The sequence below is a fragment of the Lepeophtheirus salmonis genome, chromosome Z (assembly GCF_016086655.4).
Source record: "Lepeophtheirus salmonis chromosome Z, UVic_Lsal_1.4, whole genome shotgun sequence".
NCBI classification, from domain to species: Eukaryota; Metazoa; Arthropoda; class Copepoda; order Siphonostomatoida; family Caligidae; genus Lepeophtheirus; species Lepeophtheirus salmonis.
Genome location: NC_092584.1, coordinates 4413693 through 4428391, shown reverse-complemented (window position 1 = coordinate 4428391; position 14699 = coordinate 4413693). Strand labels below are relative to the sequence as shown.

The window sequence follows — 14699 nt, the reverse complement described above, 5'->3', positions numbered from 1 at the left end:
CTCGAAGATATTGGCCTTAAGGATTACAAGAGAACCCCTCGTCAAGCCCTCAAGCCTGTAGACAAGGAAAAACGCCTCGCAAGGTCGAAGATTCTTCTCAACAAGCTTAAGGAAAAGGCTTTACTCGCCTGATTGTTCGCCCCTTGTGTTTGGGCGTTTAAAGGGGATGCTGTCAGGAGTCCAATACAAGTCCAAGGACCAGCTGAAGTCTGCCCTCAAGAATGTCTGAACCAACCTTGACCAGAGCTTCATCGCCAAGTCATGCAGCAAGTTCCGGTCCATGCTGGAGTTGGTAGTTGAGAACATGGGCGGCCATGTTGAATATACATGTGTCTAAGACTCTCATCTTTCATGTCAAATAAATTAATTCGTCGACCATTTTAAAAACAGAATTACAGAATTATATGTATAAGAATGGGAATCACAAATTAAGCATTATTTTTCCGATGCTGATCCTCATTCCAGAAAAAAAAAAAAAACGATTCTGCAATTCCAATTAATCGTCCCACAACAAAAAAGGACTCGAATTTCCAAATTTTATAATGGATCACCAAACATTTAATAGTTAAGGTTAAAAAAATTAGTTTTCTATATATAAAGGACATATATATCTATTATGTAGTTTAATTTACAGAGATTCCAACTTTATGAGACGCTGGTATGTTAAATATTTTGAACTAATTAAAGATAGAAAAGAGCCCCATGCATTTAGTTTTGATCCAGTCCGCAAGGGGTGGTTGCAGAGTATGTACCCCCCTCTCCCGGCCTAAATTAAAGAATTTCTACTTTTGACTACAAAATTTTATATTTGAATTTTGAGTTTAATTTAGTTTTTCAATTTTTTTTGACAAAAAATTAATTTATATGAATACCTATGATATAAAGGAAAATATCACCAATCCCTCTCAGTATTTAGCAATGATATATACCGGAATGACTCCTATATCGGTCCTCAATTCTACTCTGAATCTATCAAGGACTTATACTTATAATTCTACAACAAATCTTCAGGCTTACTTTTGTCTTTCAGAAATTGGGCCTTCATATTTAGATATTCTCTCTTCAAGAATAAAATGATAATGATGACGGCTTAGGTAAATACAAATTTATTTTCAGGGAGTCATGGCAAAAATATATTTTTGAACCTCTATCAATTTAACTTTATTCATTTCGACAAAGTATGTATATGTTATGGTTACATCCTAATGCAGATTTTCATTTGATTGTGATATATTGTACTATGGGTTGAATGTCCAAAATTAATGGACATTATTGTAAATATATTTGAAAAAAATTTGAATATTTTTTTATGATGCGTAAAGGAAGCGTTATTAACTTTATTTGGTCGTATTTATATTCAATTATTTAAAAACAATTCAGGCTAATTACATTTTTTCTGACTCTTTTTGAATGGAAGCGATTTGGTCCGATTTTTCGGTCCGTTCCACGGTCTTAGATTCGGTGTCAGGTTATGGACCAAATTTTTTCGGTCTCACATATTATAAAAGAGCAAATGTCTTCTTTTTTGTAGATCAACTGTAGGGGATGGCTAGAGGGCCCCAGCCCACAAATTAAGGAATTTTTATTCTTCCTAGAAAATGTAATATTTGAAAAAAAAGAACTTATACTTTTTATATTTGAAATTTAATTAAATTTTTCCATTTTTTTTCTAACAAATATAATTGTCTGTGAATAGCTATGGTTTTTTGAAATTTTCATACGAAAAATTTAATTTTTGAAATTTTTTTTTTATTTCAATCTTTTTCTGAACTGTTCTGGATTTTTGAATTTTTTTTCCAAAAATTTTAACTTTTAAAGAATAGCTATGGATAATTGATTTTTTTTTCCGAAAAAATTAATTTGCTGTGAATAGCTAAAGGTTTTGGAAATTTATCTACAGTTAAATTGATATTTAGAATTTAATTTTCGATTTTTTTTTCCAAAAAATTTAATTTACTCAGAAGAGCTAAGCATTTTTGAAATTTATCACCAAAAAATTAATATCAAAAAAGAATTTTTTTGAACAGCTATTAATATTTAAAATTATTTTCCAAAAAAATTAATTTTTCGTGAAAAGCTGGGAACATCAGAAAAATGTATTTCTTAAAAAATTCAAATTTTTGTTCATAGCTGTAGATTTGTGAAAAAATTTTCCAAAGAAATTAATACTTGAAATTATTTTTTTTTAAATTTAATAATTGTAATTTAATTTTTTAAATTTTTTTTCTAAAAATTTTAATTTTTGGATTTTTTTTTTTTTAATTCAAAAATCCAAGCCCCGTCCCAAAATATAAACCTGTGGATGCCTCTACTTATATACATAATCCTTAATTATTACTCAGTTGAAATCTTTAACCCATATACAATATCATCATAACCTATTGGTACTGGATGTGCCCTTTTTATATATTTTATTACGAATTATTTTATTATACACATACTAAAAATACTAAGACAAACTCGCTAATCCGTGGACAAACAGACAGACAAACACGTACATTAATATTATATTATAGTAGGTAAGCCGTATATAAGTTTTAAAAATTAATTTATTTTAATCCTCTTTGATTATATTTACAATTCAACACAAATACATTCCTTTTTAAATTGATTTTTTGCATATCAGGAATGGGAACAAGTTATAAGAAGTATCAAGTCTTAAACTTCAAGTTCCAAGAGTACTATTTTCTTGGACAAGTCACGTTGCTTTATCGGAATTTTATAACAGAATGTAAAGTATTTATCCTTGTAAGACTTAAGTCAGGTCAAGTAAGAGTCATTGTCAAGTAACAAGGGAATTTAGTTTAATTCAAGTCTTCTCACAAGTCATAAAAAACAGAATTTGGAGTGGACCCGTATACACTTTTCCGCTCATTTCTCCAAATTTTATTCATGACGCATGCAATTTTGTCTTCCCTTATCAGAATTTACTTTCCGAATTCAATTAAAAGGGTGAATTTAGGGAGGTTGCGTTGATAGTTATAGAGTGTTTATAACACTCTCAGCGCCATCTATTAGAATAAAAAGTATTCTTGTTATAATTGAACATATCAACCAAAAATATTCACCTGGTATTTTTTTTTGCTACTTCTTATTAGCTCTGGTAATTTAGTTGGACAATAAAATAGTAAAAAATAAATGATTGACTGAATGAACGCTGTTGAGGATTAAAAAAATCCTCTCTCAGGTGTTCAAAAATGAATTAAAAGTATAATTTTTTAACAAGCGCCCATTTCCACCAAGGTGACTATATATAAATATAAGTTGTGTCGATAAGAAACTCGCAACGTAGTCTGGTTGACGTTAGCTGATAACTTTTTTGATGACGTTACAACAGAGCCAAGTTCAGTGTTACTTACTGGTGTTAAGTTTTTTTATAATTTATTTATTGGACTTTTATTAAAATTTAATACAACAATATAAGGATTAAAATACATCTAGAGGGATTGCGATAAAATTAATCATAAATAAACGTTATAGTTTAAAATTAACGCCATAGATCAAAGCTCAACCCTTCAATATTGTCAATTTATGTTTTTTACATACTAGATAAAAATTTACTAATGTCTACCACTACAACATATGAAAATGATACAATTAAAACAGACAAACAAACAACAACTATGTCTTCGATGTTCTTGTCCTCATCTTCAAGTATCTTCTTACTAAAAGTTTAAGGGTTGAGTAGAACTTATATGACCATTGTGGGAAAAATCGAACAATGTCTGCAACGTAATTCCATTCCCTACGTAATTCCATTCCCTATCCTCGTAAGGGGGATCCTTAAGGAAAAGGCTGCGTATCTTGCTGCAGATGCAATGAAAATTTTTCTCAGAGAGACAAGCTTATTGGATACCCAGAATTGAGGCAGCTAGCTATCTATGCTTTAGGGCTAACTAGAGCAAAGCAGACAGCCCTAGTTTCTGGCCTTTTGGCCTTCCAAAAAGAATGTAGGCAAACGAGTACTAGGGAAGGTAGTCACTCAAATAAAAGAGATCAATATTCAAATCGAAAAAATATATAAGACTAGATAACGCTGGGCATCTTGCAAATGCTAGGATGACTTAGTTAAAATTCTTTTCCCAGTCCTTAGAGGGAGAGTTGAATTAAATACAACCCGTTGAAATTTGGAACTAAGCCGTAAATTGTCTATCCTCCCTGACAGTAAGTGAGGGACTCTATTATTACATTTTCCCATTTTTACGGCAGGGCAAGAAGATCAAATATGTTTGACAAGTTGTCTTTGCATTCTGTTCCAAGGGAGACTGAAGAAACATCTTGGAAAATTGGAAAGAGCCTCAATCCCGAGAGTAATGTGGCTATCAAAAGGTCCATCCTTTCTGGGCTACCTCACAAAGAATTTTGTGGAAAGCTTCTACGACGCACGACTTGGCTTCTACTCTGGACATTATTCGTAGTTTTCAAAAAAGAAATAAGAGTCACACATAAGTCTCATTTAACTGTGGATTTAAACTCAACTTATACGTAGAGTGAAAAGATTCAGACTGGAATAATATAAAACTCAAGACTTAAAGATGAACATCCTTTATTTTAAATCATTACAATTATTTAAACTCAATTTATATTTTTATATGATTGAATCTTAATGAATATCAGCCTCAAAAAATATGATAATTGCAAATTTTGGGCTTTTAAATAAATAAAAGGTCTTAAGAAATATAAATTATTAAAGCTAGTCAACAAATAAAGAAAAATCCTAGTCATGACTCACGACCCTGGCCCCTCTTAGAATTTGGAGTACCCTTTCTTGGATATGGTGCCCGTTACATTTGCCTTAAACTATCTTGGCTCAGTACATTTTCCTTAAACCACTTAGCCTTAGGACATTTCACCTTAAATATGAATAAATAAAGTTTATACGTCTTTATTGTTTACTACAGGTTGAAATGGACATAACCTTTGAAATTTTTCCTCAAAATATACAATGCGTATTACTATAAAACCCATGAAAGGGTTGCTTTCGGTTTGAAGGATGATTTTTCCAAATATTATGCTTGTTGTCAATACATGAGTCTTTTCTAACATGAATAATTCATCATGTCTAAGGATAATCAATAACGGAGTAGTTATTCCCACTTTTTACGTTCGAATCATTGTCCTGTTTGTTTATTTTTATTTTTCTAATTAAACTATTTAAATTAACAATTTTATCTCTCGTTCGAATTCGCTACATAATGAAATTTCGATAATGTGTACTTAATGAAATTTTTGAAAGATAATTGTATCATTATTTATTTATATTTTAATGCAAAATATCATTGAGGCAACATGGCTTAAAGGTGAAATGTCCTAAGGGAAGATGTTCTCTGGCAAAAAATAGTTTAAGGCAAAAGTACCTTGCACCCTTGGATATTTATATGTACATAAATCAAGTAACGGGGTGGATAGCTAAGTATTGATGATTAATTGATAAGAACTAGCGGCTCGTTCACAGCAGGACTTCAGACTTGACTTGCACTCATGAAAAACGACTCGTAAAAATCTCTGGTTAGTTGAAACTATAGATATGTTATTAATCATGATATTATGTCCTATCAGAGCTTCAAACACTGATTGATTGAAAATGACTTTTATACTTATTTAAACCGTTCATGTCACAAATTATTCTATGACCATAAAGTGTTCACTTTTATTCAATTTAATTATATAATTAATTGATAATCACGCATATAAATAAATAATTATATATTCGATATAATCAATTCAGCTTTCCACTCTTCCTTGGACTGTCCTTTATCAGGTATACATGACAACTTTCTTCGACCATGTATATAAAAGTTCCTTTTCATGAGTTATTGAATTTGAAAAAAACAAGACACAAATCTACTTCAAGTACGAAATTAACAATTAAATCGTTACTCAATGGAAGATTTTCACGAGGAGGATCAAGATGAGTTAGAATATCACATCACTTTCCCATCCCCCAATAATTCGACAATTGGAAAATCCGATATTCGATATGCACCTGGCTCTGAGCCAATTGTGTTCCTTCTAGGATGGGGAGGATGCACTCTTGAAGCTCTTTGTGACTATGGGATGCATTACAGTCATGGAGGATGTATTACGATATCCTACTGTCCACCACTCAAATATAACTTTTTAGATTCATCAGAACTCCGTCCGATAGCAGTGAAATTACTTGATTTGATGGGAGAAATGGCATTAGAGAATAATCCAATCATTATTCATTCATTTTCAAAACTTGGAGGCTCCTTATATCAGCTCATTATCGAAGCTATAAACAAAGTACGTACCGCTAAATAATAATAATGAAACACATAATATGCTAATTACAAAGAATTTTTTTTTGGATTCACATTACATCAAAAATTGTGTACAAACTATACATTTAGTAATTATAACACAACATCTTAGGACTACAAACTTAAACAATTCCTTCTTTTAAACAATCATAAATCATTGGGAAGTTTGTGTCGTCTTAAATAACAGATTCTTGCATGTAGCTTTTATATTAAATATTAAGTTCCTTCATTTTTCCACAGGATCCCCTCAAAAAAATCCCGTTTAAAAGGTCGAATATTCGATAGTAATCCTGGGCGGCCTCGTATCGGTTCCTTCATTAAATTCACTCAACTCATATTAAAGTCAGATCCTTACTACCAAGGCTTATTTTTGTATATGATGTCCCTATATCTCCTTTTATACTCACTTCTCTGCATCATAAAAGCCAAAATTATGTCAATCCTTGGAGGGGCAAAACGACAAACCTCATACTTTGATTGGATGATGAGAAATGAAGAAAATGTGGGTGTTCCTTACTTATTTATGTACTCCAAAGATGACAAAATCGTGTTTTTTAAGGATATAGAATGTGTCATTCATACTAAAACGAATATGGGATGCAACGTGACAAAAATCTGCTATGATAGCGGTTCACACATTAATCACTATGAAATGAACAAGGAGAGTTATGTGGCCACGATCATGAGCTTTGTTTATACTTGCACTTCTGAGAGCAATAATCAAACCTCCTGACTCTGATTAATGAATGCTAATAATTAACATTTAAGTATAGATATTTATTTAAGCAAAATTGATTTGATATCTTTATAATAAATTAAATATGCAACTACTTTGATAATTATAATACTAATTATTATATAAATTAACAAACCACGAACAAAAAAAAAAATCAAAAATAGTTCCTATAAAAATATAAAAACAAAAATATAGAGCATACCTACAAAAAATCCACAATAAAATATCACTCTTTTAACATTAATTACTTCAGGGAATCCATATAATATAATTGTCAAAAATTTCAAGAAGTATTCGTAGAGTTTGGAGCATTAATTACTTTTTGGAGATGAATATCACAAAATTGAATTAAAATCATTAAGCATTTCTCCATAGAGTATAAATATTTGGCTAAGCTGAGGAAAAGTTTTGGTTGAAATATTTTCTTCCTTGATTCCGTATTAGAAGTCTCCTCTGGAAGACCCAGTAAGACAAGGAATTCTTCTCGACTTGGACAGTTCTTTAGACTATCCTATACAAAAATGAAGGGTGATATTAATAATAAATTAAATAATCACGAATTGTAACCAAGACGCTTTTAGGAGGGGGGAGAAGTTCCTTCGGTCCCGCTCTTGAGAGGGTCCCACGTTTTTCTGAATTTTAGACTCACTCACAATAAAACCGGCCCTGATTGCAACTCAAATCTGCTACAAACCTTATAAACAGTTTCCATTCGTCCTCCCTTATAATTTTTCAGAGCAGTTTCGTAGGCAATCGTTAAGGAGTCTTCAACAGTATCATCACTCTCCATCATGTGACGAAGAAAGTTATGAATGAATATTAATCCACGAGCAAGCCAATAGAGGGACTGACTAGAAGGTGAATTTTGCCAAGATCCATGTATCTTTATTTCTTCATTGATCATTGATTGTATATATTGGTGACTTGTTGGATTGATCCTATAGTTGGATCGAAGACATTGTATGTGATTTATCATATCCTCTTTCAAAGGCTTAAATGCACTCTTATTTAAAAAATCTAGGAACAAGGGAATAAAAAAAAAGATATATAAGTATACATATCGAAATCAAATTACAGTCCTTCAGACCACATATAACAATGGCAGATTCTGACGATTTGAGAAACATTTTAGTGGGTATTTCATGAGTAGGACTGATGTCAACTTCTTGAAATGGATTTTTTAAGTTTAATAGAATTGTCTCTAGTTTTGCTCGGTGAGATTCATCGCTATTTTTTCTATCTCCTCCTCTTTTCGAATAATCGAGATGGGAAATATCACCATTAATACCAGAAACTGAGTTTTTTTGAGGATGAATCCGCCGATGAGGACTTAAATTGATCATGTTACAATCCTTAAACAAAATAACATTGATTTTAGAATACATAAAAATCTTATATAGAATATGGTCTCACTTTATGACTAGATATCCCAGTGATGATATTGCAAGACGAATCGGATAAGGCCATAGTTTTATCCAGTGTTCGAATAAATGTATCACAAGTTTCTACGAGAAGACTACTTCCTGTAGTGAGTTTCTAAATAATTAATTAAATATCAGCATTGACTCTTAAGAGATGGTCGCTCTACTCTATTATTAATAATTACCTCAACATCGACACTTTTGTCAGTATTGATTGCTGATTTTATTGTATGCACTTGTTGCATTAATAAGTCGCAATACAGCTTTAATTCAGATCGTTTTGTCATGATGTCTTCACTACATCGACGAGTAGAGTCTGATTTTTGGACACAAGCTTTTACTGATCCCAATCCAACAAGCCATTCTTGTCTTTCCTTTTCCGAATTGGCTCGTAAATATATATACTAGGTAGGGGTGAGAGAATAAGTTACGATTTAATTTTAAGATAAGTTTTTCTGACCCCCTTTCTCTTACTTGCTCTCCAGATATGGAAATATCCAGTCTGAGTAAATCTGTTGGATGAACTCTAATTTCACAAGAGGACACATTTAATGATCCCTTGCATCCTTCATTTTCCTCTTCTTGGGATTTAAAATAGGATAATGTTCCCCCATTGTCCAAAATGAACCATCGTAGTTGCCAACCTATTGAAACATGGGATTTAAGATCAAAATATGCGTATGATGCTTCACAGCAATTATATTAGAGACTCTACATACCATTCCAATAATTCGTCCATTTCCACAGACTTCCTCTCAACATCCCAATAGTTCTCGAATCCTCATTTCCTAATATTTAATGATTAGATTATTGTGGTCTCTTTGAAAAATAACTTTTTCTACGATTTCTTTTCATCTATGTTCTCCGTATTGTTAAAAAGGGAGAAAAGCCACAATTGAATATTATATGACTCTCAGTCAGGAGAGGAGAGAGCAGAATATTAAGAATTTTATTTGGTAAGAAACAAAAAAGGGAGAGTGCCCGATTGCCTCTCTTGTAAATATAACAGCGATTGTCGATTTATCACTTTCAAGTGGGGATAATAATTAATATGTATACAAAAACTATTAGTTGATACGACATGGGGATAATATTCTACACTTTGGGACTTATTATCAGATACATAATTCCAAAAAAAGGGAATTAAATGTGCAGTAGAATGGGCAATCGGGTGAACGCAAACCGTCGCCTATGGTCCTTTCTTCCCTATGTTTTTCACTTTTTTTTCAACTTTTACCTTGGATATTTTGCTATGTGAAGCATCTTTATTAAACCTACTTAATGACACAAATTTGAGGTTTGTAGATCCATATACTTCAAAGTTATGGTCGATTATGTGTTTATAACGTTCTGTGCTACCTTCACCTCTCAAAATTTAATGGTATCTTACTGTGACTATTATATATAACCTTCGTACCAAGTAATCAAAATCAATCTGCAACTTTTGCCGTCAATCTAGAGACAAACAGTAAATAGTAGAGTCAAAACTATAAACTCCATTCGACTTTGTTGGCGGAGGTAGTGTAATAGATATAGATATATGGAGATCACAAATATATTTAATAACGAAAAACAAATATATATTTACAATAATATATCATTAAATTTTAAGCGTTTCCTTTTAACAAGCGATAATAGTAGAGAACATCTTCATCGATATCACGTAATGGCTTAAAGAACCCCTCTTCTCCTATGCCAATGTCATCAATGTGACGTACTAATTTACCAACACTTTTCTCATCAAGATCCAATAGAGCAGTAAAGTTCCATAGCCCCTTCATCATCTTGTCCAATAATATTGTTGCCTGCTTCGTTATAATAAGAGAAGATCCTTCCTTTGAGGCTTTCAGAGACTTTAATCGAGATAAATACATTATGATATGAGGAAAAACATCCTGCTCAGAGCGTCGTCTGATAAAGTCCTTAGAAGTTTGAGCCAAAATGTTAAGGAGAGAAAAGGCACGATCCACCACAAAAATATTATCGGACTCAAATAAGAGTTTTAAGGGTTGCCAAATTTGGTGAACTAGGGGTAGAAGCTCATCATCTGGTAGGTTTGAGGTCTTGATGCATGACAATATAATTTCCATGGACAGTATTTGCCATCGTGGGCAACGGACCATGGAAACAAAGTGTCGAGTATGTACAATACATTTACGTAAATAGGATTGCTCTGGACTTATCTGCACTCCTTCCTCCTCTTCATCCCCCATTTCATCCTCATCTTCACCGGGCTCACTAAAGGGTGTATTAGGAGAAGAGTAATCCACCTCCACTTCTCGTAGTTTTGCAAGATCTTCATCCTCCTTCATGAGAGCGGCTACTAATTTCGTAAGACCCCCAATTTCAAAATTACTTGACTTTTTGAGCTCGAGTTGATTCGGAACAATAATTTCGTCGTTGCAATTATTGACTGAATCAACGGATGCTTTTATGATCTGCAAAATCTTGGTGGTGAAGCTTTTATCGGGAGACAGCCATGAAATATCCAATTGGCTAAGTAAGAGTGAGAAAACATCTCTCAAATTACTCGCATCATTTTTTAGCTTAAATACTATACTCAAAAGAACCAATGGTACGTCCTCCGTTTGCAACTTCCTTAAATGAATAAATAGTGTTTGGCAGAGTGGACGTGAGTTACTTTCAAGAAATTGCAATATGCAATCGCATCCTTCAATTTTAGAAAATTTATTCAGAGCAAATTTGATCAAATTTCTGTCCAAAGTTCGAGTCAGAACATAGCTGAGAACATCGGACATGTAGTCAGTACGAATACTCAGGGGCGCAACTGTTATTAAAACGATTAGACATTCACATATCTCTTCAGGGAACACCTTGTTCTGTAGAAAATAATCTGCCAACTCTTCAAGAATAAAACTATTTAGATTGGGATTTAGTATTTTAGGAATTAAACTCAGACAGTCTCTTTTAACTTGTTCTTCCGTGTCACTTGACAGCAACTCCAGTAAACATCCCGTAATCTCATCTATTGCCTCGAAGTATGAAAGTTGATTGCATATCTTATTGTATACTTCAATTTGATCATATTTAAGATAAACATATTCTTTTTCTTTTAGACAGGATTTGTCATCCATTTCAAAAATCTCATCAACATCGGATAGAACGTACCCAAAATTCATAGCTTCAGATTTGACATAGATATAAGATACTTTAGTATTGAGCTCAATACGACCAAGACGGATTAAGGTACGAAGAAAGGGCTTTAGATAGGACTCCGACTTGAAAAAAGGGGATGCTAATGATTTATCAAGTAGTTGTAGCACGTAAAGAAACCCGTGGAGTCTGTATAGTTCACAATTCTTGAAGACTTCCGTCATAGAATGAATTTGGGCGAAAACATATGTTTGTATCCTGGACTCGTTACTTGAATTAATCCAATCCCTTATTTCTTGAACTGGATTCCTTGAAGAAATGGCGGCCGCAAATTCCACTGCATCTTCTACAAAATAGTCGAGGGATTTGATGTTTTTGAAGGTCATATAAGCACTTTCTCGAACAAGCACGTTTTCATAGTAAGTATAAGGAAGGATTTCTTTTAAATGAGTGGAAATATGGTTGAGGCTCTTAATATCATCGACTCTGAAATCCTGTAAAAAATATTCCGAAAAGGTCCTGTTCCATAAATCCATACATTGAGCCATAGCGTGAGATTTGATACATTCATTTTTGAGCACCTTCATTAATCGAGATAGAATCCCAGGCAGCATAGGCTCAATAAATTTTGTACTTGAATAAACACTAATTATCATGTCAATAGCTCCAAGTCCTGATGCAATCAAATGACTCTCATTTGTCTCCTCAGTAAACGTCAAAAGCGTGAAAATAACATGGCTCAGTTCGTATCGATGATTATCTTCTGTAAATGGTATTATTTTGTTCTTCATGGATGAACGAAAAAGTTCTTTTAAACAAGAGGACAAAACAATTTTTATATCATCAGACTGAAGCTTTAACTTCATAATGATGCTTAATAAGTCTTTAAATAAAAAAGTGGAGTCAATGTTGATCCTCTTCAAAATGTTTTCAATGGCATTCAATGTCAATATTGTGTAATTTTCCGAAAGACTAGGGGCACGCAAATACACTTGGTGGGGAAAGAGTATATAGTCCTGTAGAATTTGAATCACTTCATCATTCTCTTCATTATCAATCAAGTTTTGAAGTTTCAAAAATATTTTTTGAGACGGTGCAGAGGCTAGAGCCGCACAATAAGGCCGATAAGGCCCAAACAAAGTTTCTTTCAGCATGTTGATTATTTTTAATCTGAGAGATCCGCCTGACCAAAGTATTTGGCAACGAGACAAATGAATAAATTTAAATCCGGTATAAATTCAACTTCTTTTTCTCTTTTCTGTGAGCAAAAGAGTGCTAATGAGCGGAGTGAACTAATAACGTCCGGGTGAAGGGGTTTTTCGAGTAAGGTTAAAAGAGAAAAGAACCAGGATCCTTGTTCAGAGCCAAGGATATTCAACTCCTCAGTCCATGAAACCATCAACTCTAACAAGTCAACAACATGTGTTTGTCTAAAAGATGCTAATACACTGAGTAGAGGTTGAGTTCCTTGTATGTTCTCCTTGACTAATTCACCACCGCGATCTTCATCCATACAGACTAGTTTATTCCAATAGAGGGACCCAAAACAAAAGATGGCCCATTCCTTTTCTGTTTTTTTCTTTTGAAACTTTTCTGTCTGAGACGGGAGACGGATACTTATGCGGAGTTGTGAGAAATTAGCAATTTGAGTATCCTGCCACTCTTTGGAAGGAAGGAGTCCGGAAGAGGTTTGGATCTTTTTACGGGTTTCGTAGTTGTATTTTTGACCCTGAGTCAGTTTTTTGGGATCTATTTCAGCTAAATATTAAAAAAATAATAATAATAAGGGGATGAGTTTAATTATGATTCAAAGAGGACAAAGGAGCCTCCTCACCAACGACCACGTCCTGTAGTTTCTTGGCTTCTTGATGTACGCGACGAAGATACTCATCGGCGGAAGTTGGGGGCTTTGAAAAATCCGCTTCTTGATCTTCTTCCTCTTGGTCAGGTTGGTAGTACAAGGCTTTGGCTAAAAGATTTTCATCCTCTCGTTCGTTCAACATCGCTTTTATAACCTCACAGTCTCTAAATATATTCTTCCTTGTATGTAATTCCCTCTCTCGCGCCTATGAACGTCATATATTTATGTAGCAAGTCCTTATTTTCCACGTATCCCTCTATTCTTAAAAACACGCAACTTCTCCATTTTATTTATTATATTGATAATTAACTTTTTAAGAAAACCTCAGACGTGGCTATATAAAACCACATTAAAAAACCCAGGAGCTACAAGAATATTAATATAATGAGTTATTTTACTATCAAGAAATGCTTCTTTACAAAATGCTACTATAAATACTAGCAAATTGAATATTGCGATCAACAATATATGCAGCAAAGACTACTATCTGCAATTTAATTCCTTTCAGTTGATTTTTTTCTGGTTTATATACAGGGTTCGACGGTCATTAAAATTAGACTCTGGCCAACAGGCTAGTCAATTTTCTTTTTGCTAGCACTATGAAAAATTTACCATGCCGCAAAATATAAACTACCAATGTAGAAGGCAATGTACAGATATATTTAATTAGATTGGATTCAATCTTTTTCACCAATCAAAAACAAGGACACATAGCAATTTACGGACTATGTTAAATAGATTTGAATAGATACTGGAATTTATAATGTTTTCAGCTCTCAGAAAAAACAATTCCCAAACTTCTATCGTAGTGAAATATTGCGAAATTTCTCTTTCAAAAATATATTTTTTACTTAAAAATCACCCTTAATATTTGTTTTCAATGTTTATTCGACGGTTGAGGAAGGTGACACAGGCTAATAATACTCATGACTAGAACCCAAAATTCCCGGAGTATATATGGTGTTAAAGGAACGGTATTAAGTAGCTAAACTGGCTAGATACAAACCACACTGCAGTAGCCCGACTGGTATTTTTACTAGCCACGTATCTATCAAGCCCTGATTATAAATTGAGCTTGATTTACACAGATCAAAACATTTCTTGTGTTTTACAGAATCTTTATCTTTCATAACCATGGATTAGTTTGTGTTTTTTAGTGTAACATCACAATTCTTAGAAAAACTAGAATCCGCATCGTTTTTATCTTGCTGCAGCCAATCTAATAATTCAGTTATCTAGCCAACCATTCTGTATTGAAAAACTGCATACACGAAGTCATATGG

At 33.0% G+C, this 14699-nt stretch overlaps 3 protein-coding genes across 4 annotated transcripts; 1 reads left to right on the top strand and 2 right to left on the bottom strand.

The window, feature by feature from the left end:
- The first annotated feature begins 5777 nt into the window (after nucleotides 1-5777).
- Nucleotides 5778-7139, top strand: LOC121130244 (transmembrane protein 53). The gene is made up of 2 exons (XM_071893789.1): nucleotides 5778-6267; nucleotides 6505-7139. Exons 1-2 carry the CDS (start codon nucleotides 5884-5886, stop codon nucleotides 7015-7017), a joined length of 897 nt encoding a protein of 298 aa, XP_071749890.1. The 5' UTR covers nucleotides 5778-5883; the 3' UTR covers nucleotides 7018-7139.
- LOC121130074 (pleckstrin homology domain-containing family A member 8) lies at nucleotides 7041-9380 on the bottom strand. 2 transcript variants are annotated; one of them, XM_040725777.2, is made up of 7 exons: nucleotides 9161-9380; nucleotides 8916-9085; nucleotides 8627-8845; nucleotides 8434-8556; nucleotides 8108-8372; nucleotides 7715-8037; nucleotides 7041-7531 (listed from the first exon to the last, which is right to left on the bottom strand). In XM_040725777.2, exons 1-7 carry the CDS (start codon nucleotides 9201-9203, stop codon nucleotides 7304-7306), a joined length of 1371 nt encoding a protein of 456 aa, XP_040581711.1. In that variant the 5' UTR covers nucleotides 9204-9380; the 3' UTR covers nucleotides 7041-7303. The 2 variants fall into 2 exon arrangements, with proteins under 2 accessions (XP_040581711.1, XP_040581710.1); XM_040725776.2 differs by having other exon boundaries at nucleotides 8096-8372; nucleotides 9161-9343.
- A 603-nt stretch (nucleotides 9381-9983) lies between these two features.
- Nucleotides 9984-13626, bottom strand: Gem2 (Gemin 2). The gene is made up of 2 exons (XM_040725778.2): nucleotides 13390-13626; nucleotides 9984-13313 (listed from the first exon to the last, which is right to left on the bottom strand). Exons 1-2 carry the CDS (start codon nucleotides 13556-13558, stop codon nucleotides 12721-12723), a joined length of 762 nt encoding a protein of 253 aa, XP_040581712.1. The 5' UTR covers nucleotides 13559-13626; the 3' UTR covers nucleotides 9984-12720.
- Nucleotides 13627-14699: the final 1073 nt, after the last annotated feature.

What these genes read in the sequence shown, in the direction of transcription:
- LOC121130244 (XM_071893789.1), top strand. Translation starts at nt 5,884, where the DNA reads ATGGAAGATTTTCACGAGGAGGATCAAGATGAGTTAGAATATCACATC. An exon ending in TTATCGAAGCTATAAACAAA is followed by an intron (nt 6,268 to 6,504) that starts GTACGTACCGCT and finishes ATTAAATATTAA; the next exon opens with GTTCCTTCATTTTTCCACAG.
- LOC121130074 (XM_040725776.2), bottom strand. Translation starts at nt 9,203, where the DNA reads ATGTTGAGAGGAAGTCTGTGGAAATGGACGAATTATTGGAATG. An exon ending in ACAAAAGTGTCGATGTTGAG is followed by an intron (nt 8,557 to 8,626) that starts GTAATTATTAAT and finishes TTAATTATTTAG; the next exon opens with AAACTCACTACAGGAAGTAG. An exon ending in CTGGGATATCTAGTCATAAA is followed by an intron (nt 8,373 to 8,433) that starts GTGAGACCATAT and finishes ATTTTGTTTAAG; the next exon opens with GATTGTAACATGATCAATTT.
- Gem2 (XM_040725778.2), bottom strand. Translation starts at nt 13,558, where the DNA reads ATGTTGAACGAACGAGAGGATGAAAATCTTTTAGCCAAAGCCTTGTAC. An exon ending in ACTACAGGACGTGGTCGTTG is followed by an intron (nt 13,314 to 13,389) that starts GTGAGGAGGCTC and finishes TTTAATATTTAG; the next exon opens with CTGAAATAGATCCCAAAAAA.